Consider the following 25,567-nt stretch of genomic DNA (forward strand, 5'->3'; position numbering starts at 1 on the left):
TCTGCTGGAATGTAACTAAGAGCACTGCTTGTTTGTTGTAGAAATCAGAGCCTAAAATTTTGGTAAAGAAAGTATTCATTTTCTGCTCTAATTTATTATAGTCTTCAGTGATATTTTCTAAAAGCTCAAAATGCAAAACATGAACTACTGTCAAGTAATTAACGATATTTAATGTTAACAAAGATTCATTAGAAAACTAAAAAAGAAAACTAATGAATTTAATTTACATTTTATTTTTAATGTTATTTTATTTATTTATTTTTTGTACATGTAGTTTTAGTTCAACATAAACACAAAATCTCTCTCTGGAAACACTTAACCTGAGTTGGAAATGAAATCTGAACTGGAAAGATTTTAATTCACAAAAACAATTCTCTTGAAAATCGAAGCGAGGATTCCCAGCTGCGGAGTTCCCTTGAAGTTCAGGGCTCGGCCCCAGGACAGGAATGAGGGACAACTCCTTGTAGGTCAAAAGCTCTGCTGAAGTCGTAGGATTGCACCTGCAGGCCCTTACTCAGAGTGAGCTTTCTCAGACACCCCCGGAAGGACCTCTGGCTGCTCAGGCAGTTTTGCTTTACATCAGCTGTTTAGGAAAGAGGGAAAGGCTTGCTTAATTTTGTTACATTACATGGACAGCACAACAGGAACGAAAATAATCTCGAGTGTTTTCTATATCAAAATTAGAATAATATTCTTCCACAAATGTGGCTTCAGTGATAAGTCAAGGAAAGCTTTGAATATATAATAATTTTAAGACATAGTTGTGACTTAAAAAGTCTTAAAAGAGATATTTATTTTATCATCATTTGTAGCAATTACTTGAAATATCTGAAAATGTATTAATTCTAACCCAAAATCTATATGAGAAGATTAGACACATGTTCATCCCCTAAAATGATTACCCACCCAAAAATGATTTCCTATTCTGGGAGACATCTAAGATGATTTGCCTCAGTAAAGTCATCCAGCTTACTTTACGTCACAACCAATGTTCTGAGTCTTACCTAATAATTAAGTTACATATGTAGATTATTTTAACTTTTCTACGAATTCCTAGGTATTTTAAATAGCCTTTCTACAATGGTAAAGGATCTGTCACCCAAATCATATATTTTTCTTAATCCTTATTCTATATACACCTGAATTAAGGCTTTCACCAGTGACAGTGCCCCTTAAGAGTGAATAAGCAGAACAGACGTCCATACATACCAGGATAGCCGCCAACATAGATGGGATTGTTGGTGTCCACCGAGGTGGACTGGGTGTGTGGACTTTCAGCACGAACAGCATTCCCATCGACAATCAGAACCACACGGTGTTTGCTTTTGTTAGCTTGTAGTGTGTGCCATTTTCCATCGCAGAGAGTATTGGTAGCTTTGGGCTCATATGTGGCTGTTATCCTACCAGCACCATTGTTAACATGAAACAAGAGCTAAACAAACAACAAACACAAGCAAATATCTTGGTGAAGTTTTTCATATTTAAGGAACACAGTCCATTTACATAATGTGCTTGGAGTGGATAAAATTCTGTACAGCAAAAGAAACCATCAACAAGGTAAAGAGACAACCATCCAAATGGGAAAATATATTTGCAAGCAACGCCTCCGATAAGGGCCTAATATCCAAAATATACAAAGAACTCATACAATTCGACGATAACAAAAAAACAAATGATCCAATCAAAAAATGGGCAGAGGACCTGAACAGACATTTCTCCCTAGGGGACATACAAATGGCCAACAAATATATGAAAAGATGCTCAACATCACTAGCTATTAGGGAAATGCAAATCAAAACCACAGTGAGATACGATCTCACACCTGTTAGAATAGCTATAATCAACAGGACAAGTAATAACAAATGTTGGCGAGGATGTGGAGAAAAAGGAACCCTCATACACTGCTGGTGGGACTGCAAATTGGTACAGCCACTATAGAAAACAGTATGGAGGTTCCTCAAAAATCTAAGAATGGATCTACTATATGATCCAGCAATCCCTCTACTGGATATTTACCCCAAAGACTTGAAAAGTCATATCTGAAAAGATATATTCACACTGATGTTCATAGCAGCATTATTCACGGTGGCCAGGACGTGGAAGCAACTGAAATGTCCTACGATAGATGACTGGTTAAAGAAGCTGTGGTACATATATACCATGGAATATTACTCAGCCATGAGAAGAGATGAAATACTGCCATTTGCAACAACATGGATGGACCTCGAGATAATCATGCTAAGCAAAATAAGCCAGACAGAAAAAGTTGAAAATCACATGATATCACTTATATGTGGGATATAAACCTAAAAGCAACAAATGAACAGGACAAACAAACAGAGATTCATGGACATGGACTAGTGGTTACCAGAGGGTAGGGGGAAGGAGGTAGAGGAAGGTAGATGGGGTAAAGGGGGTCAAATATGTGGTGACAGAAAGAAATCTAACTATGGGAGGTGAACACACAATGTAAATACATATGTGCCTTACCGTTAAAATGTACAGCTGAAACTTACTGGATTTTGTTAACTAATGTCATCATAAAAAATTAATTAACTTTTTAAAAATCACAGCATTTTGCCAAATAGGAGAGCAAACTTTAAAAAAACAATTGGTTTGAGAAATAGCCTTTTAAAAGAATTCAGACGCTATCTATACATCCCTGAAATTTCAGAAAGAGGAAATGCCCACCTCCCATAGGAACGAGCCTGAGCCACTATCTTTGCATTGCGTCCTCAAATCAATTCCTCCTTTTCAGGACAACAGGAGCTGATGGGTTTACTGAGGGTGTCAGTTGATAGCAGCTATGAAGGAACATTTATTATCTCCCTTCTGACAAACTATAGATGCTCTACCACAGCGAGTGGCAACACAAAAAATCTTAAGACTTGCAAAAGATGGGAGGGAAGAATTATAAGTATATGGTTGTAAGGTTCTTATGCTATATGTAAAGCTTCTCGGTATTATTTCAAGGTGTAGACAGTGACAAATTAAAGATGTGTATTATAAACCCTTGGGCAACCACTCAAAATGTTTTAAAATAAAAATAAATAATAAGCCAATAATAGTGGTAAAATTATAATACTCAGAAATTACATTTTTTGCAATTACACTTCTGGTAACATTTTTCAAATGGCACATAAAAATGTTCAAATGGATACACGATTTTTCAAAATTTTTTAAAGTACAGATGAGGAAACAAGTTGGCTCTAAGCCACAGTGCAGAGAGGCAGCAACATGACGTAGAGGCAGTTTTGTTTCTACACCAAGATGAAGTAAGTGGGGGAGAAGAGGTAAAGGGCAAGAGGTCAGATGACTTTCTTATAATCTCCCCACCACCCTCATTCTAGGATCTCCTAGGGACCAAAAACCCCGTTGGGAGTAAGTAGGAAAATACTAGAACAAGCTAAGAGAAGTTTGGGGAATCTAAGAAGCAGAGACTTGTTCCTTGCCTTCCAGGAGGCAGTAGCTCAGGAAGAGTCAACGACCCTAGTCCCATGACAATGTGAGTTGGCCACAGTGCAGTGGAAATGGTGGCAAAGTGCAGTCAGGTAGAGAGAGGACCCGAGAGACCACCACCCTGGCTCCCCATGGCTTGTGAGTGGCATGGCAGACATGCCCAAGTTCTTAAATGACCCTCTGGGAGATAGGGAAGGTGGCTGAAAATCAAGAGGTAGCAGTGCCCATGACAGCTAGGATGGGAAGCCCGATCTGCAAGGAGGTTGGCCAAAGCTCCAGGAGCAGCACGGGCAATGCTGAGACCTCAGACGTTTCCTTACAACTGGCCAAGGACAACTGGTCAATGTACGAAAGACAGAGGCTGTACCTGAAAATCAGGAAAGTCATATTATACTTCAAATGCTATCAGGAGAGAGCCTGCAGAAAAGAAAAAGGGCATTATTCTCTTCCCCCAAATCTTGCAAATAAGATGCACCCAGATGGACCCAAAAAAGAGAGGCAGGAAAATGAGAACGAGTAAAAACTTTGAAGGAGGCAGTTTTAAAGCAGAAGATCCTTAAAATATTGTTAATTGTTGAGTTTATTGTGTCCTTAACACAAGTAGGTCTGGAGCCTGAAAAGCAAGAGCAAATAGTTATAGAAAAAGATTACATTTTTTTTTTTTTTGCATTAAAAAATATTAGACTGCAGTATATCCATCTCATGGAATACTCCGCAATAAAAAGAAATGAACTATTGATAAATGCAACAGCCTAGATGAACCACTAGGAAATGAGGTTGGGTTGGAAAGCCAGTCTCAAGAGGACACGTACTGCATGATTTCATTTGTATAACACTCCTGAAATAAAAGAGTTGGAGAACAGAGTAGTTGTTGCCAGGGGTTAGGATGCACGGGTAAAAGTCAGAAGGGGTAGCTCAAGGGAGCCTTGTGGTAATGGTACAATTAAGTGTCTTAATTGTGGTGGTTACATGAAGCTCCACATGTGATAAAATTGGGTAAAGCTACACACACATGTACATGTATAACTAGTGTAACAAACTTAGTGGATTGTGCCAATGTCCATTTCATGGATTTGATGTACTAGTTATGCAAGATGCTGACACTGGAGGAGCCTGGGAAAAGGTGCGTGAAGACCTCTCTGTATGTTTCATAGCAACTGCCTATGAATCTATATTTCCAAATAACAAGTTAACAAGTATTAGTGAAAATGGGGCATCAGTTCGGCAACTTACATTAAGATGGTTCAAAAAAAAAATCTTGTATTATAGTTGCAGTTTTTTTAAATTTAATTTCAAAATTATAAAAAGTTATTTTTAAAAAGCTTTTTAAGATTATCTACTTTTAAATATTAACTGAACCTATTCTCCAGTCGATTAAAGTGAATAATTGGAAAATTTGGATCTACTATTTTTCAAATGCTCTGTCTCTGACACAATGAGGGGGAACCCTGGAGAGATTAAGTACCTACCTTGCCATTCACCATCTCTAACCCAATGGCATCCACTTTGGCGCTGCTGATCCCCAGGAGGACACCATTCTCCGAGGAAGTATGAAACTCTAGTGTGATGTTGACATCTGATCGGACTTTGTAGCCTTCTTTGACTGAAAAACACAAGGAGATCCTCGAGGTAGGGGTGAGCCCTGCCCTGCCCGGCCCAGGAAGGCTCAGGCTGAGAGGCCTCAGGCTGGGCTGGCTCTGCACCTTCACCCCTGACTGAGATTCAGGTGGCCTGATTCAGGCTCTCTCTCCGGATCCAGCCCCATCCCCCCCAGCAAGTTATCTCCACTCCCTGAGCCTTAGCTTACACATCTATAAGACGAAGTGCCTCTTTTAAAGAAGATACACAATCAGCAGGGTTAAGCCAGACTAGAGCAGAGGCAGGCACATCCTCTCATCTAGAGCCACATAGGGATAAAAAGCAAAAGAGATTTGAAGTAACTTCCTCGTCAGTCGTCTATTCGGGAACAGTCCACTGTATTTTCCCAGTATCTACATACTGAGAATGTCATCATTTACTAAATGCATTAGTCAGAGTTCATGCTAGGTTTTTTTTTAAGTGGGGATTTATTTCAATGAATTTTTTACTCAGTTGATTTAAGCTGAGATAAATTGGGGATATCAGCAATAGCAGGCAGTTGTTAATACACCCATAACAATGAGAGAAGGTGGTGCTACTAGAGCTTAGAAGCACAGAGTGAAGGAGAGAAGAGTGCGACCTTTTCTCCTCCCTCCCTCCCAGTCAGCAAATCAATGATCTAAAATTGCAGAAGGGTGGGGGAGTGTCAAGTGTATTTGCAGGGCTATTTCTAAGCCTTGAGAAATTTACATTCGAAGGCAATGTAGCGGTTTAAATTCCTCTATTCTATTCTAATTAATATTTTCAACATTCGAAATGGAGTTAATTTCTTCATCAAATCTGACTTGCATTTGTCTGGCTGGTCTAGATATTTTATGCTTCTGATTTTTAATTCAAAGGCTTTTATTAACTTGGATAGCAAGAACATGCCCTACATAAGTTTGGGGAGGGCACAGATAAAACCTGCATACTGCTCTCTGCCAGGAGTTGCCCTGACTCTGGCGGGAAGGAAGTCTTTGTCAGGCCATCAGGATGGCACAAGAAGTGAGAAGGCTTGTAAATTAGAAGTTGAAAAATCAGAATAAACTGGAACACTTAATTAAATGTTATCTTGCTGTAGCCTTGCCCAGTGGGTCCTGTCCTATCATATAATTCTTGGATTCATATCATCTTAGAGTGTAGGAGAATCCCAAAGATTTCATTTGAGGTTGTTGATAATACATACCAAGAGCTGCATATCCACTTCCTTCAAAGAAAGTTCCTTCCTGGGCCTCTGCATAGCACCTGGCTACTGCAAACGCAGACACTGGGCTGTCTGTGTCCAGTCGTTTGCCGTTCACTGTCACTTCCCCAATGCAAGCAGGAATGCTGTGGGTGATCTAAACCAAATGATGTGAGAGTGGATGGCGGTGAATACAATGAGAAGGACAAGGACGAATTTTTCCTACACTTCAACAAAACACAGTAAAACATTATCTTTTGGTTATTAAATCTAATTGCCATAACACTTCATATGAATGTCTAACTTAAAGCTGCTATTTGAGCATCTTTGCTAATAATGCAGTACAATAAACGTGTTTTCTATTACTTTCATTAAATATTGTGGAAATCAAGAATGAGGAGTTTTATAATCTGCTAATACAAATTCTCTGGACTTTCCTGAATTGTACTGGGGCTAAGTGGCTGTGGAAAGAAATGTTCATTTACTAACAGGTGGAAAAGTCTGGTCAGGCTTCAAGGGGAAGCCCCAACATACAATCTAGTGATATGGTTTGAGAGGTTTGCATCTTGCAGTCAAGCCCAGGTCTAAATGAGATAATTTAAACATAAACACGTTCCTCTATTAAATAAACATAACCACAATAAAATGAGCCCCATACAGAAAACGCTGCTTACATTTCCAATGTTCCTGGCCCTGTAATCAGAGGGAAGACCTCCTAGGTACAACTTTCCTTCCACGTCCAGTGTGGTGCCATCCCCTACTATGGTCACCATGGGGGATTCTTGGCCATCGACCATTATGAAGCCCTTTCTTTTAAAGTACTCTGTCTTGACCTAGAGCAAAATGAAAATATGCATAATTTTTAATGAACCTGAGAAAACTTTAACAGATGTTTGTTTGCAACTCTCTTCATTATAACTGTAATAACCTGAATGACATTGTATAGGATGGCTCAGAATTTTATACAGCTGGCGTTGAAAAGAGACTGAGCCTTGTAGAAGGCTGAGAGCAGGCTCAGGTAATGCATGCTCCGGCGCAGAAGCTCTCAGGTTTGGCCCATTCATACCGTGGATGGGCTTGATTTACTTCACGCCAAGTCGAGAACATTTTTGGTACCTTTCATTCATTCCACCAATTTTTGCTGAGTGCCGAAGAGGTGTCAGGCACTGAGCTAGGCCCTAGGGATATTCCAGGAAGCAGAAAAGGTCCCTGTCTGCAAGGAGCTTGTATTCTATAGAGGAGATACCAGACACAAAGCAAGCTAGAAATCAAAGGGGAAAGTTTCGCTGCAGTGAAATGGAGCGGACACAAGGGATCGATGGAGCAAAACTTGGAAGGAGTGGTCAGAAGCTTCTTGACAGCGTACCGTGTGCCACATGCCATCACTGAGCAGTGCAGGGTGAGAGACCTTTGTTCTGCCTTTCCCGAGATCAAACATGAAGTGGAGGCGGCCCTCGTGCAGCTGGAGCATGGCATAATCCACTTGGTTCTGGTGAGCCATGTAGTAAATCAGACCGTTGGAGGCAAATGTTCGGATACTAAGCTGAACTGAGAGCCTGGAAGAAAATAAGAGCTCAGCCCTCAGAAAAGAATAAGCTTTCATGTTTATTTTTCAAAATAACCTCAAAGAGAGAACCCAATAATTATTTCAACACATATTAACATCTTAGGAGAAAGAGTCATTCATTTACCCACCGATTTATTCAGCTGATGGTTGTGTCCCTATATGTGCCGGGACCTGTTCTAGAAGTGGAGGCTAAAGCAGTGAATGAACGGAAGGCCCTTCTCCCATGAAACTAGTACTAGAAATGTACCAGAGTTAAAACTGGGTCGTGAGGAGGCCAATGTTGGCTACATTAAGTAATTAGGCAGGCAATTCTGAAAGACAGTATTTTAGCTGAGATCTGACAGGAGCAAGCCCCACAAAGCTAGGCAGGAAAGGCCTGCATTTTGTCTTCAGACAGGATAGGGTATGTGAAAACAATGGGCTCAGTCATGGTGGATGGCCAGGAATCCCCACCTGGAGCTGTGTGGGAGGTGGCACCACCCGGGGTAGATGGAAGGTTGTGTCTGGGCGTCCTCCCACAGAAGGAAGCAGGGCATCACTAAAGCACAAAGGGACAGGAAAGGAGAGTGTGGCTCCCTCCTCATGGATGAGGGGTTCTGGTAGGCAGTATTTGGATTTTAAGTGTAGTGAGAAGTCAAAGGAAAGTTTTTAAAAGGGGAGTGGCCATGTCTTAATTTATATCTTATAAGTAATCTCTGATATGATGAAAATCAGGTGGGGGGACAGGGTGACAGCCAGTGTCAGGCAGGCAGCTGTTAACTCCCATGAGCCTCAGTTTCTTTGTCTATAAAATGAAGATAATAATAGTACCTTCCACATAGGATAAGTATGAGGACTAAGTTGGGTACATGTGTAAAATACTGAGACAGTCTCTTAAGCCAGTGTTTGCTCCTCTTATTTTCACTGCTGATGAGGAGGTGATGATTCTACCTGTGTGCTGATGGGAATCATGAATCAAAGAGAAAGAAATGGATACTGCTGATGTCCTGGACAGGAGAGGAGACGTGCTCTAGAGGGAAAGCAAGAGGAGAACAAGGCCCCCTCCTCCATGGTGGCAGGGGAAGAGGGAGGGGCTAGCGACAAGGACGGAGGGTTGCTCTTTTTGGTGGTCACGGATGAAGGAGTGCTCTTCTCAATGAGGCCCATCAACAGCTGGGCATGAAGAGAGGCTGTGGGATGCACAGATTTTTGAGATAAGAGGAGAAGCTATGAACAATAACAAAAAAGTGAACATGTTAGAGAAATATTTTGGCTTCCCACGTCTGGAGGTCCCATCCAAGATTTGTGACCATGGTTTTAACATCAAACCAGGCAGGGAAAAGATACGCATTTCTGCATTCCTTCCCAGCAGCTTGGGTTCTGGCATGGGTTTAGGCCAAGTGTGGAAAAAGCGAGAGCATTAAGGAAGTTTGCAAAGAAACATGCGCAATAATGGCAACCCCTATCTGGGTAGGGGATAAATTGAGCTTTGGGGCTAGAGAAGGGGGTGAGACTTGGAAGAAAGCGTGAAGGCTTAGAGGTCTTGATGTAGGTGAGGAACTGCTGGAGAGGGAAGTAATAGAGTAGAGATGAGGACGAGGTCGGTTCATAGGATGCTTAATATTGAGAGTTTGGAGGTGAAATGGATCCTTATGAAGTAGGCAAAGATATGACTGCAGAGAGAGGGTGGCTGAGGAGAGAGGAAAAGACTTCTGACAGATTGAAGCCAGAAGACTCGAAAGGTCAGGAGTTAGGTGGCTGTGAATTCATGGAGAACGATGGTGAGTGGTAGGAAAAAGACAGTAAGCTAAGGCCTGACAGTGACGGGGTAGTGATCACAGAGGGCAGCAGCGAGAAGTGCAGGGTGTGACGGAGCCCAGAGGCGTGAACTTCAGATAAGCTGGAGATTTGGAGGAGGAGAGAGGAAGGATGTGGGGTCTGGAGGAAGCTTAGCATGCCTCAGAATTTGAGATCTATGGGATGTGAGCTGACTTTTCCTAAGAAGCATCCTTGGGGACGGGCAGGTGTGAGGGACAGGGGATGTGCAGATTGGTGTGGGTGTGGTCCCAGGAATTTTGGGGGACATAGTGAAAGAGTTTGGGTAGACAACCGCATCAGATTAGTGAATGCCGACAGTAGAATGGGATTGAAAGTCTAGATGGTAATAAATCTAGGGGACTTTGGATTCTGTAATGAGTGCTTCAGATAGATATCTCCCTGCTTTCCTACATACACACAAAGAGTCGGCAATCAGCTATCTAGAAGGGGTGAAGACAAACCACAGGAACTCCACTTAACCACGTTGCAAGCGTCTGATTTGCACGAAGTTGCGTTCCTGTCTCTTTGCCTTCTCACTGCTGCCATCTGGTTGCCAGCCAAGCACTCCCTAATAGAATGGAAGTAGTGGCTTCTGGAAAAGACCCACTGCTGAAGAACACCTCCCAATTCATCTAGCAATAGGACACTTCATAAATACTTTAAAACAATGCCTACCTCCTTCTGATAGCCAACTGATTGAAAAGCAGCACGAAATGGCTGCCTTGCGTGAGGCCAAACTGGTGAGCGTTGGGGACATACTCTGGGGCTGCATCCACGGCACACAGTTGCTGTAAGAGATGCATAGGACTCTCAGCCACGCACAGCCAGGCTCCCCACTAACACAAGCACATTTTTTCATGAAGAAAACATCTCGTATCAGAATAACAACAATCACAGATACGTTTGCGCCAGTTTAATCTTCTTTGCTTTAAATAACTTACTCGCCAGCCTTTTATCATTCCAAGAAGGCAATTAGAGCTACTGTTTTCCACCTCAATCCCACTCAAGTTCACTTAAGTTCCCAGGAATTTTCATTAGGCCTAAGTGGGAAGGGCTTGCTGCTTTCCCCCAGCTCGGAAGGGCCTGAGGATGTCAGCTGCTGCAGGAGTAGCTACGGCACATGCACTGGGACACTGGAAGTACTGACAGGTGACAGGCCTAGCAGGGCTTCCGAATTTGATGTCAAGAGGAGCCAAGAGGAGCCAGGCTGGAAGGGGCTCCCAGAAGCCTAGGGCAGACCATGAGGAGCCAGAGAAGGTGCTCGGGCACCTGCAGCATCCTCTGCACACTGACTCCAAACCAGGTGAGGCCTCAGACTCAGTTTTCTGGTTTGAGGTGGGCAGATGCTACCAGAGAACTATCCTGAACTCAGACTGGCCCTGCTTGAAAGGTACCGCTTTTCGTGTGACTGCACCATCCTCTAAGTAATTAGACTGCATGCCTTCGACCAAGGAAATGGAGAAATCGGAAAAGGAAAAAGAAAATGAAAACGACTGCCATTAAAAATTTCTGGTCAAAACTGGCTTTTCCTAGATGAATCATACCTTTTTTTTAAAAAAAAGAAAAACAACAATGTTACTTTTTTTTTTAAAAGCAACAATGGCTCACATTAGGTACTTACTTTAATGTTTTAAGTCCCATGCGATCATGAGTCCTTACAAAACTCTGACAAAGAGCTGTATGGCAACCAAATGAAAGTATCTGAGCATCATGGCCTGCTATCTATAAATGCTGTGCCATGTCTTCTGTGAGTTTGCTCAGAGGACCATTTTGCATCCTGTCCCTGCTCTGCTTTTATCACAGGATGACCCCTGTCACTCTTCCCAGGCTCCTCTGAAAAGTGGCTTCCAGCTGATTCTGCCAGTGGAAGGCAGAGCTGGGAGACTGGAGGGCAGGTGGAAGAAACTAGAGTGTCTATCCCTCCCTTCCAGCCCCAGGTGGCCTCCCTGACAGGGCCTGTCTTCTCTGTGCTTGCAGGAGACCCTCCCCGCTCAGGCTTCTTCCCTGTGCACCTTCAACCTTTCCAACGCTTTTATAATGAGGTCCCCATTTTACTTTCCTCTGCGCTGCACTCTTTTTTTTTTCTGACTGGACTTGACTGGTACGTGAAAGAAAGCCTCTCTTACTGGACTTGGTAAAGGCTGGGGCTCTGGCAGGAGCTTGCCGTCTTCTCCATGAAGAGCCAGCTTAGACCTTTCTGAAAGCAAGCAGGTGTCCAAGTCCACTTGTTCAGAGCCAACTGCACTAGTGAAATCCAAAAGTCTAGATACAAACAAAGTGTTTTCAAAATTAAGATATTACAAGCCAACAACGCATGAATGTCATTTGATTATTAAATGCTTAAAATTCATTTAAAAATCACTGATATATATTACTCATAAAGTAATGAAATTTATCATCCTTCACAGTGACTAGAAATCCATATATCCTATCTTATATATTCTCTCGTTTGATTCTTCTGCCTGCGCAACCCCTCAGCCCCCGCCACAAACCCATTCCCATGTTGTGCCCCTGGCCATTCCTAAGCATCATTCAAGAGCTGGCTCAAATGCCATTTGCCTCCTCTTGCAGCCTTGATGGGGCCGCTTCAGGGGCAGATTCTGTCTCTGGCTCTCACAGCACTGCACGGTACCTTCAATTAAACACTGATTCTTTCTTACAGGTTTCCCTTTGCCAAAAAGTCATGAACTACCCTTATTATAAGTCCCTTTACCCTGAAACCCTTGCGGCATGTCCCCTGTCCTCATATACCCTCCTGGCAGTTTCTGAAGACATGGCTGTGAACAGCACTGAAACGTTTCTTCCCTATTAAGTTCCCAGCCTCCCATCTTTCAGGAACATAAAGATGCTTAATCAATTAACTAATAAACAGATAATTAGGTGAATAAATATGTCCACTGTACAGATAACTAAACTTAGGGTCTGACATAACTGTGTTGAAATCCAATGCAATGTTTTATTCTTGCAAATTTCAAGGACTTCTAAGAAGTTCTTTTAAAATAGAAGGACACAGAGAGACCATGAAAGGTCCAAGCCCTTGCTCCAGGTCACGAGGCACATCCAGAGGGGGACTTCGGTGCCTTGATGCTCAGTTCACACTCAGTTTCCCCTATGTAGATTCCGGTCTGCCCAGCTCAAAGCATGGCTTTTGTCCCACCAGCACGCTGACCTTGGGTAGAGGGTGAGTGAGCAGGAATGAAATGCCCACGGGCACATGTTAATTCTCTTGTTCATCATGAGCTCCACACAGGAGATGGAGATTTCCAGTTCTTCATTAGATAGTAATTATTTTAGGAGAAGGCATTAATAAGATGAAGCTGAAAATAGCCCAGTTGTAAAGGCTCCTTCAAAGCAATGAGCTCAAGAAGAAAAAAAACTTGCATCACAAAATCTCTACATCTTTTTAAATTAATGCCAAAATTATAATGTCCAATGATTTTTTTTTTAACGTGTGATGAGCAGATCTATCCATCATTCTAATCCAATAAAATCCATTTGGAAGACTTTCATGATAGAGTAATGGGGTTCACTTCAAGAACTTGTAGAATTTTTAGGCAATCCCAAATGCAAAATTAGATCGCAGATTAGTGTCAGTACTCAGCATTAAAAGATCAGGAAGTGCAAAAACATACTGAGAGCACAGTTACACTTACTCCATGTTAAAGATGAGGTTTCTGATACAGCCGTGGAATGATCGTCTCATCCTGAGCATGGATGACCCTGCATCCTCTGGAACGCCCCCTATGTACAGGTTAGACACATTGATAGTCGTGCTTTCCACTGCTGGGCCCAACTTCATTTCTACAGGAGTTTTCTCATCCAGTTGGACGGTGATAATTCTAAAAGGTCAGAGGAGAAAATGAAAGAAAAACGAAACATAACTGTCTCTTTAACTACACAATTCCGCAAGTACTTTCTGAACAATAAGATTTTAACATGACATTGTGTGTGAATAAAAAGATGAATCTTGAAAATTAAAACCTACAGTTGAATATTCTCCAAAAAATAAATGGAATATTATTAAATATTGAGTTCAATTGCTTTTTGGAGAGTATTTTTCTTTGACCTCTTTACCTATAAACATACCCAGTGTGCTTTTAAAACATTTGGTCTACAGAATTGAAGGGAAATATACAGGAATGTTGATATTATACTATTTACTATTTTACTCTTTACATTTTACTATGTAGTATGTTACTATTTACTATGTAATCATTTATTATTTAGTATTAATATAATGCTATTTACTAATACTGTAATACTACTTGCCACAGAATTAATCTGATGAAAAGATAATTTATACTGGGCCCCAGAAAAAGAGAGGGTTAAGGTTGTTCGATTGTGAAAATTCTGCAAATATCTTATTACAAAGCAGATACAATTAATTCCCAAGGAGGCATTCTAGCAAGGTTCTAGAATTATTGTGAACCCATAAAAACTCCAAATGCTAATAAAAACCTGATTGCTAATGATGTCATATTAATCATCCCAATCCTTCATATAAAGAATACTTAACAGGGTTCCCACTGGGGACCTTCGTGAGGTCACCATGCCCTATGTTACCCAATTACCTCCCGCTCCTTATCAAGGAGATAGAATGCCCTTGTCCATCGCCAAATGTGCCAGCGGGAGCACGCAGGAGAGCTCTTCTCAGGCCTGTTCCATCCCCAGAGTCAACATGCACTTCAACTTGGCCTTCAATCAGCATAATGGAAAAGAACGGCTGGGAAGATTGCATAGAGAATTCCACAGAAAAAACATTACTATGTGATTTTTAAAATTGTCATCTTATGAAGATAATGTAGGAATTTCTTAAGAATATCACCATCTAAAACAACTATTTTAAACTTTATATATTGCTTTCTAATCTCTATTTGTTTTACAGTCTGTATTAGGCTATGATCACTAACCATATCAAAGATTTCCATTTCTACACAGCTTTCATACTTATTATTTATTGCCACATTATGTATCAACAAATAGATACATTGTGTCATTAATCTATCTTTCTTCCAGTTTTATTAAGGTATAAAGTGTACCACCTAATGATTTGATATATGTATATATTGCAACATGATTACAATAAGTTTAGTTAATACCCATCACCTCACATAGTTACAAATTTTATTTCTTCTGTTAAGAACTTTAAGATCTACTGTCCTAACAACTTTCAAATATACAATACAGTATTGTTAACTATAGTTACCATACTGTACATCATATCCCCAGGACTTATTTATCTTACAACTGGAAGTTTGTACTATTTGACCTCCTTCACCTACTTCTCTCTATGCTCTTCCTTGCCCCATCTCTGGCAATCACCAATTTGATCTCTGTTTCTATGAGTATGGTTCTTTATGATACCACATATAAATGAGATCATACAATATTTGTTTTTTCTGTCTTATTTTACTTAGCATAATGCCCTCAAGGTACATCCATGTTATTGCATAGGATTTCAATCTTTTTTATGGTTGAATAATATTCAATTATATAATTTTCTTTAACTATTCATCTATTGATGGAAACTTAGGTTGTTTCCATGTCTTGGCTATTATGAAGAATGCTGCAGTGAACATGGGGGTACAGATATGTCTTCTAGATAGTGGTTACATTTCCTTCATAGGTATACCCAGAAATAGAATTGCTGGATTATACAAAAGTTCTATTTATTTTTAATTTTTTGAGAAACCTCCATACTGTTTTCCTTAGAGACTATACCGATTTACATCCCCATCAAGAGTTCAGGATTCCCTTTCCTCCACAGTCTTGCCAATACTTTTTATTTCTTGTCTTTTGAATGATGGCCATTCTAACAGGTGATAGCTCATCGTAGGATCTATTCCTTTATTTTTAAAAATTTAGGTAGTTTATAATTTTTTATGACCATACATAATGAACATTTAATATTTTTTGCCTTTGAAATTGTCTCTAATAGTTGTAAAAGTGGAATTAAAGAATTAAAGGGTTTGAAAATGTTTAAAACTCTTAAAACTTTTCGGGCTGTACTTAAAAGAGGTCCACTAGCAGAACCGAATGTGAGCGTTTCACAACATTCTTGCTAGCATTGGGTCACAGCATCCTTTTTTGCTGACTTGGCAGCAAACTTTGATTTGCAAGTAGTCTTATTAAGATTGGTGGAGGAAAACAGTTGATGAGTCCTCGAAAAGTTAAACATAAAATATCATATGACCCAGCAATTTGACTCCTAGGTATATACTCAAAAGCGATGAAAACAAGTACTCAAAAAATATTTGTGTGTGAATATTCATAATAGCCAAAAAGTAGCAACAACCCCAAATGTTCATCAATAAACGAATATAAACAAATTACGCTGTGTACGTGCAGTGGAATATTATTTAGCCATAAACAGAAGTACTGACACTTGCTACAATGTGGATGAACCTTGAGGAGATTTAAATTAAAGACTAAAGGTCACATAGTGTGTGAGTTCATTTATGTGAAATATACAGACTAGATAAATTCATTCTTAGATACAGAAAAGAAGACCGGTGGATCCCAGGGGCAGGGAGAGGGGGAATGGAGGGTGGCTGCTTAATGCTTTGGGTGCTGAAAATGTTTTGGAACTAGATAGAGAAGGTGGCCTCACAACATTGTTGAGGTGAAATTTACATAACAATTGTGAGGCCACCTTCTCTATCTAGTTCCACTGAATTGTTATGTAAATTTCACCTCAACTGAAAGGAAGAAAAATACTGGTGAAACCCATATACCAATCTGTCATTGTTAGCCCTTCACCAAGTGGCTAATGAAATATTTGGGGTCTACAGACTGGTATTTCAGTCCAAGCTTTGACATGTAACAGCTGTGTGACTTTGGGCAGGTTAATCAGGCTCTCTGAACATACTTTTTCCTCAGCAAAATATAGGAAACAGCATTTACCCTGCAGAGTGGTTGTGATAATTACACAGCAATGTCTGTGAAGTATCTTGGTCTCTACTTCATTAAAACAACAGATTAACATTCTGTGAAGTTTCTTCAGATTGCACGATATATGCAAGTTGGAGCAGAGTAAAGGCTAAATATCACCTATCCTATTGAAATGGAATGTAAATATGGAAAACCATCACCTTTTTTTCTCCTACTGTTGGATGACTGTGCTTATCAAAGACTATATTTCTCTTTCTGCTCCTTCAATCTTAAAATAATAGGTAAAGAAAATCTCGCTTCATGGAGCAGTATACTAACAAACTCTACAGAAATTGAGGACTTGCTGTTTGAGCCTTAGGAATGAAGAGTAACAACCATGAGGTGTGGGAGAAAATTTGGTAGATGCTATCTGAATGAGTTTAAGAAGAATTAGAGGTAGACAGCAAGTATTTTTCTTCTCAGTAGCCAGAAAAGGAACATGGATTATGTAACACAATGGAATCGCTGATTCATAAGTGAAAGACATTCAGCAATAGTCACATTTACGTATTAAAGATGCATGCCCATAAACGAGAAATGTTTATGACCAAGTCATTTTCCACTCGGTTTTTCCCAAAGTCATTTCCTTCCTGAGCTCGTGGCTCGATAGCATTTGAGCTACTCACCCCATGGGCCTGTCGATGACCTTCCTTCTCCCCATGCTTGCTCAGGGCAGCCAGGATGATGCCACTACTGTTCATGGTGGCAAACGTTGCCAAAAATTCTGATTCTGGTGACAAAGACCTGGGTGGCAATTCAATGTAGCCGCCTTTCAAGAAGCTAACACTTCGGATAGGCTGGTCACAAAGGAAAGGAAAAAGCAGCATCAGGTCCACCTGCATGCTGAATCTCCCACGGCAGAGGTTACTGCCCACTTTCCCCATCATCTCTTTCCTATTCACCCCAATGGTTTAGATGTTATTACTCTATTATGTTGATAAATCAGTGGACATTTATAGAAACTCATCCTAATATGAATAAAATGCTTCCCACCTCCAGTATACAGCCTTTTCTCACTCCATAGGAATTTCTGAGTAAATCAAAGGTTGATCTGGATATTTCCAGGTTTTTGATACAGCCCACATAGCTTTTGCTGGTGACACCTTTCCTGTAAGGAAGAACATGAAAACAACAAGAATTACAATTCCATTTTTGAAAGAAGGAATAAAAATGGTCCTGCGAATAAGGAAGACCTGTTTCCATGTGTCATTCTGCAGATATGTCTAGGCCTCTCTCTAAGAAGGATATTGATGGTGAGAACTTGAGGTCAAACAAATCTTCTCCTGGACTAAAGAAAGGGATTGGATTTAGTGCATTTGACTATTTAGATGGTTATCTGGATAAAAATGTTTAATATTTTAAAGAAAACTATTATAGTCATTACAATTTAAATATAGTCACTAAAACACATGCCATTTACAAGAAAGATTGTGAAATGTCATAAGGAAATTATAGAATAGAGATAACAATTCTGTCCCCATGCAGAGTAGAACATTTGCCTCCATGAGGGCAAGTGTAAGCAACGTGATTTCCTAGGATCACATGGCTGGAGAAGTCATTGGCTATTGTCCATACTGCATATTCCTGAACTTTTTGTCCTGAAGGAAATCATTGCATTGGGTGAAATCTGGGATTATTCAAAGTTCTATTTCTTAGTCTCCAAGCCAATACCATGTTTTTCTTAACAGAAATTGCCACACTGCTGTAATGAGTGGGGTGAGGCTGCAACGTGGTCATACTCTCATTTCCAAACATAAGGTGACATCTCCAAGTTATACTCTTAAGCATCAGCTAGTCACAGGTGAACGCTGCAGTAACATGGTTTCCTGCTAAAGTCACATTTCATTTTTTTTTTCTATATTGAGTAATGAACTGTGAACCATTAAACTACATGCTTTAGGGAAAATATCAGCCTTCCTGGATTTGTTTCTTCCATTGTAGATGAGGATGCTGGCCTTGATGATACCCAAGTCCCTTCCAGCATGAGTCTATGTTGGGATGTCTTCCTAGAAAGGGAGCTCTGTCCTGTTCTCCAATGTCTACACCATGTGCTGTTTAACTATGACACAGAGTGTTGCTTCAGGAATGTGCCCAGCCCAGCACACCATGTGAGGAGGTGATATCCAGAATCAGGGATTAGGAGACAGGCTTCCAGTCCTCGCTCTATCTTGGAAGAAGGGTAAGGCCTGGGGCACATAAGTTTAAGTGTATTCATGTTCAAGACCAGAGCTGGGGGTGAGAGGTGACTGATGTTGTAAACCAGGTTTCTTGGAACTTTCAGATATTTCTGGTAAAGAGAAGACGGGTCATGGGAAAGTGGATTCTGGACTTCTTAACCCATAGCCACTGGAGTGGTTGCACCTCTGTGCCATATATTAGGATTCCGTATAACTCAGCCTAAAGGCGGGGTAATGCTACAAACATACAATTGACGACTACTGGGCAGGGTGACTCAGTTTGGACATTTGACGATCTCACTCCTTGGAAGCTATCTTGCCTCAAGTGCTGGCTTTTGGTTATAACCTTAAAAAGAAGTTAGAGCTTAATTTTTTCCAATCCCAAATTATCAAACTGAAGATAATGAACCACAGAAAGTTTGGGTAAATTTACTAAAGTCACAAAGCTAAAGATGAATCAGTGTTACAAAAGGATTTCAATGCCTTTCTTCTCTGCCATCTTTCATCCAACCCCCCGATGCTGGACTTTCACATACATTATTTGTGCTAATCACATAAAGGGGAATGCAGATAAGTCTGCAGAGAACATGTTTTCTTTTTCGTTTTTCTTTATTTTGCCTAGAAAGAGATTCTACTATTTAAAAATGTCTAGAGAAGATAATTAGTTGTGACAGAAAGTGAAGCCTCCAAATACGACACAGTAACAATTTCTAGGTGTTCTAAAGGAAACAAATATAAAAATCATTAACTTTACTACAGAAGCCTTTCTTCACTTCCCAAATAGTACGCCTTTGCATCAAAGTAGATGTCATGGGTTAAATTGTGTCCTCCCCCCACAGACGTTGAAGTCCTAGCTCTTAGTATCTGTAAACATGGCCTTATTTGGAAATATAGTCTTTATTGATATAATTAAGTGAGATCATTAGGGTAGATCCTAATCCAGTAGAACTAGCATCCTTATAAAAAGGAAATTTTGGACACAGAGAGACACACAGAGGGAAGATGCTGTGTGGACACAGAGAGAATGCCACCTACATGCTGAGGAAAGCCTAAAGTTACCAGAAGCTGAGAGGTATGGGACAGGTATACAGAGGTATTCTTTCTCTCCGCCCTCAGGAGGAAGCAACTGTACTGACACCTTGATTTTAAACTTTTAGCCTCTAGACTAGTGAAAGAACACATTTCTGCTATTTAAGTCACCCAGTTTGTGGTACCTTTTTACAGAAGCCCTAGGAAACTAATACAGTTGGTAATTAGGGACATGAAAATTCTGCACTGATATCATACCTTACAACTCTTGACCTAGGTAATCCACCCACATAAATTGGATCCTTATCAAGACGATTGAGGTCAGAAGATGCTCCTGGGGTTTCACCTTGTTTGGTTTCCTTATAACTGGTGTTATATGCATCAATAACTGCTAGGAGTCCTAAAGGAAATCAAAAAGAATAGGTACGAAAATGAAAACACTTCTTACATTAAAGTGAAACACAATCTTCTGCTAACAAAGTTTGTTTACAGACACATGTTCTTTTATATTGTGCAAGTCTGACCAGTGCATGTTCTTGACTCTGAACTGAAAATCCTCTGTAAAAAGTCGTAAATCCAGGATATACATTGCTAAATGATGGCAGTATGTGTGTGGAAGAAAACAGAATCGATTTGATTCTTGATTCCAATCTAGCATTTAATGTTCAATATTGCATTTGGAAACCATAGACACATAGAATTATAATATTCCTCTAGTAAAATGTGAAACCTAGCATTTATTCCAAAGAAAATAATGGCTTTTTATTAGAATATAATTCAAGAATACCCAGAAAGCTAAAGTGAGTAAAGACAACTGGTTTTGGAAATATTTCTATTCCCATGAGGGCCGGCATCCCAATTCATCCAGCTGTGCACTTACCTTGCTTCCGGTTTCGCTGGAAAACAATTTTGTACCAGGTTCCATTGTTATAGCGTTGGTCTGTAACAAGAGCGAGAGGCCCTGAGCCCAGGTCAATTGTAACTTTAACTCGGCCGTGAACCAACTCGATGGATAAAAAGTCTTTCTATAGAGAAGAGAAAGCAGTTAACCATGGCTATATCATTATCACAAGATTTCCTTTCTTTTCAAATCAGGGATGGCAGAACCCTTCTAAAGTCAAACTGAGAAAGCTGGACCAAGTCCAACAACCAGAGGTCTCTACTGTGAAACTAAGGGTCCACAGAAGCTTTCTAGAATACTATACAGATATGAGATAAACTCATTGTTATCAAAATCTACAACTGAGTATGAGAAATGGAATGTCTTTGTATCTTTTTCATTGAGATTGACAAATGGACCAGTTCTAAAAGTAAAACTAGATGATTGAGAGAAATCACCAGTACAAGAGATAAAAAAAAGTGGGAACATGAAATTCTTATAGATGGATTTCAAATAAGGCCACAGTGGTCAGAGTGAACATAGAACAAGACATATTATTTAAGCCCAAAATTTAATAACAAATGTTGGCTGGATATCTATAATGATGGGAAAGCTATTTTCTACTTGGGGCTCTTCTAAAGGTTCTTCAATGAAATTGTATTAATATAATAAGGAAATTATTTAAAATGAAGAAATAGTATGGCATATATATATGTATAAATGCTCATAAAATAGCCATTAAACATAAATATCCTCATAGCAGTCTAATTGTATATACACAGAAGGGCCCAGTGTCCCATAAAGATTCTTACAGTGCCATTTGAAGCAAGATAGAGAAGAAGCCCATTAGGTGAAAAGCTACTAAAAAGGATAATTATGTGCGTCACAGTAGCCCGGAGTGTCTTCTCCACAACAGAGTATCCACTCCCATCAAAATGGAAGGAAGAGTCTTCATTCTGGGAGCTGCAAAGCAGAACAGATAAAATATAATCCATTCTCAGGAAGGTAATTAAAGAGAACAAATGACACATTTACTGAGTTGTCCCTCACAAAAATCATGTAAGAGCTATTATTTCCATTATTTGACAACAAGTGTAAATCATATCTTAAAATATTCTTGTCATGAGACTATGTGAGACAAATGCCCATTTGCTTTATAAAGTAAAGAAGGTTAATGTAGGCAGTATTTACAGTAGCAAAAAAAATTTTCTCTAAAGGATGGATAAGTGCTATGAATATTTATACTTATCAACTAGATTTTTGTTTAATTTCCTTTAATGTAACTGTTCTTTCTTAATTCCAGTGCTTTAGGGAGAATTTTTATATTGGCATTTATCACCCATTTATGTTGGTTATAACTAATATATCAGCTAAATTGAAATTACGATGGAAAATAAATACATACCATTGAACCAAAAGGACCACTAAAAAACAAAAAATAAAACAAAACAAAACAAACAAACAAACAAAAATGACAATACTTGAAAACTCTGCAGGATGAGCATACAACAGAGTTATGCAATATGGACCACAGCGCTTCTCACATCAGGGTTTTTACTGGTCTTCCTTATGCCTTCCCTATGACTCGATACACCATTAAATTACGAAGTAAGTTCATCTGGAACATATTATTAATATATTTAAAAAATTCTTTTCTGGAATCTCATAGGGCTTGAAAATGAAACTTAGATTAAGATGTCTTTGGGTATGAATTTGAATTTTTCCCAGTCGAACGTGTAGTAAGTCAACTCAGTGCCACATCTGCAAGCAGGACAGAATAACCAAACAGTGAAAGTGTTTCCATTAACAAAACAAAGCAAAAGAAAATGAAACAAAAAATAGCAGTGCTTTGTGAAACCTGAGGTTTCATTCAAAGCTTCCTGCAGCTCAGCTTTTTCTAAAAATGTCTGTCTTGCTATCTCTTAACTTAAAGAAAATACACTCTGCATAAACTCTTAAACTATGGCTTAATTCTCAATTATTTAATTCTTAAACCTGTGGTTTCCAGAAGCATGTTCCATTGCTCTACTTCTTGGCTGACCACAGCTTCATGTGGCTAAGGATACAGACTCTAGAAACATACTGCTGGGGTTCAAATTCCAATTCTCCAACTTACTAGATGTGTGAACTTGGAAAAGTTACCTAACCTCTCTGTGTTTCATTCCCTTCCTTCAAAAAAATTGAGATATTAGAACATCTCTGAGAGAGCTATACATGATTTAATTCATGTACACGATGCCTGGCACATAGTAAATGTTCACTCCATCTTAGCTTTGATTATTCTGCTGCATTCAGAGGTCCTAGATGAGTCCTCATTTTGCCTTTTAAAAGCTAAGACTCAACGATTAAGTACCTTGCCCAGAGACACTCTCAAGAAAATGGTGAAGCCAGGTTTCAAACAAATCTCCAGAAATCTGTCTTGCCTTACTGTTCACTCTCTGTCCCCTACCCCGCTCCCCGTTCCCTGAGCTCATGAGTTCTCTGTTCTCAGGGATGTGGAATCCTTGCTTCTGGCTTCTCTCAAGTGAGGCAGTCATAAGGATAGATGAATTCAAATAAAATGATAACTGAGCGCAATTCGACTCAGGTCAATGACATATTTCTGGGTCTCGTTCTTCCATGGCTTCCATTTTATGACCACAAGGCCCATGTACACCTCTAGTCAGCCAAGAGTCTGTCATCCAGTGGGCCAGAGGAAGGCAGCTCTAGGCCTGGCCTAAGTAAGAGGCCAGGACAATTGAAAGCAGGGTCCGCTACAGCCCTTCATGGATAGTTCTATTCCAAAACCTAGCAGTTACAGGTAGGAGTCCTGCAATCAGGGGGAGATGCCTTCCCTCCCCAGATCTCAGCCCTGTGAGACTGGAAGAATTACTAGACCTCTCTGATCCCCATTCTCACTCATGAGACAGGGATAATGCATAACGTACTGCCCATATGCATGTGTGCTGCTGTTATGTGAGTGAAATAATGCCTGGGCCCCAGGCTTAGGATGCTGCTTTGCCTACTGCTGCCCCACTTACCACAGCACCGAACACTTTTTAATGTTTCCATATAGGTATTTTTCCCTAGACCATGAGACGGTGGAGGATATAAACTCCTGTGACTAACGTTGAAATCACTAGTACCTAGGAGAGGGCTCAGAACACAGACGCCTGACCTGTCCCAAAGGTCAGCCACATAGCCAGTACTCCAATGTAATAGCCACTTGTAACTAATTCCAGAATAAATGTCTGTTCATAAAAGGGTTTTTTTCCTATATTTGGAGGAGAACTGTTAGAATTGAAAAGATTGTTCATAATTAGAAACATATACTGACACCATGTAAAGCAGTGTAAATATATTCAAAGAGGAATAAAAAAAATCCAAATTTCTGTCAGTTTACTTAGTAATGTAAATCAGAGTTAAAGGTAAATATTCGTATTGATAAAACATTTTTAAAAATGTCAATGGACCACACTAATGATTTAATAATAACAAATTACACACAAGGATAAAGGCATAATGAATTCTATGTCAGTCTGCTAAAACAGATTCAGTAACTGGAATTAGTATATTGACCCTTTGAGCTAAAATTTTTGCTTAATCGGTAGAATGGTTACCTAAAATGAAGATAGTTAAATCAATTTGTAAACTTAGATTTAAAACGCCAGTTTGTGTCTATATCAGCACTCGCTGAACTATGTTCTATGGAACATAAGTAACTCTAGAATGCTCCTTTTTAGAAAGAGTTTGAGGTCAAATGAGTTGGGAAATTCTGCAACTCTAGCATTTTCTAGGACAGGGTTACTGTGCACATATTAGCACATCAGAGGCTCTGATAGCCTCATTCTAAAGAATTGTGCTTAATTTTTTAGCTTAGTGTTTCCCAAACATTTACGATCAAGACAAACTCCCTACTGCCACTTTTTTTTTTTTAAAGGAATATCTAATAATATCCTAACAAATTAGTACTCTGTTAAAAAACATATTTTTGAAAATGTTGGTCATATAATTCAAAAATAGCCAGATGATTTGTTCAGTACCCAGAAAAATACGTTTAATCAAACCTCAATTTTGATCCAATAAGTCAATTTGGCCTTAAAGCTCAGCTAGGTAGCCAGCCCTCTACTAAAAAAGCCAACTCCAGAACTAACATCAGGAGGATGGCAGAACCGGCGAATCCTTCCTCTCAGTAGCAACCTTCCTCTGTCAGTCAATGGTCCAGAGTGGGTGGAAATCTGGTGGCATGGCAGTTCTCAAGAACAAAATCTGTGGCCACACAGAAAACTGACTTCCTCATTCCAAAAAAGAGAAGAGCCAGCAATCATCAAATTCATTCACTGTTGCAGTTTGAGGTCAGCGGTTTTAAAATAACCCTGAAAATGATCGATGAAAATCAGGGATATTGTAACAGCTGAAGTAGGGGGAGAGTTTCCATATTAGAAATATTCAATTTCTGTTAAGATTTTTCCTTTCTAAAAGTAAGATTACTGATCTAGAGTCAGTGGAGGGCACAGAGTCCAGGGGTTGGGGCATTTTCATGTTAGAATTACTAAGTCTCTAGAGGGCTTTCTTCCACGCTACAGAAACAGCATGAGGACAAAGTGCTGGATGAGAGAGCCTCAAAGTGTGTGCTCATTCTCCCGAAGTTCTAGGGCAAGTGTCATTAACTCACAAGGTAATACCACTTTGACCATATTTGCCAATTATAAAACCTTGTTTTTTCACATGTTTATTGTCAAGAAAACAATCCTGGGGCATTTACCTAGAAAGTAATGGACTATTATTGCAGGAAGGTCAGAGATGAACACTGATGAACATTCAAATTTATAAAGTATTTTCACACATATCACGTGATGTATTCATCGCCATAATTTTGGGAGGTAGGTAAGACAAGTATGATTATTGTTTTCCTTTTCTGGAAGAAGAAATCAGACCTCTCTCTGTGA

The 25,567-nt window shown here is 39.7% G+C and overlaps 1 protein-coding gene across 3 annotated transcripts in view; it reads right to left on the minus strand.

Annotated features, from left to right (window-relative positions):
• Positions 1-213: 213 nt before the first annotated feature.
• The window catches only part of LAMA1 (laminin subunit alpha 1), a 143,685-nt gene continuing 118,331 nt past the window's right edge, over positions 214-25,567 (minus strand). For 2 of the 3 annotated variants that reach the window (XM_039845833.1, XM_039845828.1), the window contains 15 exons: positions 21,452-21,602; positions 20,640-20,784; positions 20,018-20,159; positions 17,547-17,661; positions 17,180-17,350; positions 14,195-14,346; positions 13,277-13,462; positions 11,750-11,885; positions 10,299-10,411; positions 7,626-7,815; positions 6,934-7,092; positions 6,263-6,416; positions 4,929-5,062; positions 1,210-1,432; positions 214-583 (listed from right to left, as the gene is read on the minus strand). In XM_039845833.1, the coding sequence (XP_039701767.1) occupies positions 423-583; positions 1,210-1,432; positions 4,929-5,062; positions 6,263-6,416; positions 6,934-7,092; positions 7,626-7,815; positions 10,299-10,411; positions 11,750-11,885; positions 13,277-13,462; positions 14,195-14,346; positions 17,180-17,350; positions 17,547-17,661; positions 20,018-20,159; positions 20,640-20,784; positions 21,452-21,602 (2,332 nt within the window). In that variant the 3' untranslated portion in view covers positions 214-422. Of the gene's footprint in view, positions 584-1,209; positions 1,433-4,928; positions 5,063-6,262; positions 6,417-6,933; positions 7,093-7,625; positions 7,816-8,664; positions 9,033-10,103; positions 10,192-10,298; positions 10,412-11,749; positions 11,886-13,276; positions 13,463-14,194; positions 14,347-17,179; positions 17,351-17,546; positions 17,662-20,017; positions 20,160-20,639; positions 20,785-21,451; positions 21,603-25,567 lie in introns of those variants that run through there. The other variant, XM_039845837.1, reaches the window with a different exon arrangement.

The sequence above is a fragment of the Pteropus medius genome, unplaced genomic scaffold (assembly GCF_902729225.1).
Source record: "Pteropus medius unplaced genomic scaffold, Ma_sr-lr_union100, whole genome shotgun sequence".
Classification (NCBI taxonomy): Eukaryota; Metazoa; Chordata; class Mammalia; order Chiroptera; family Pteropodidae; genus Pteropus; species Pteropus medius.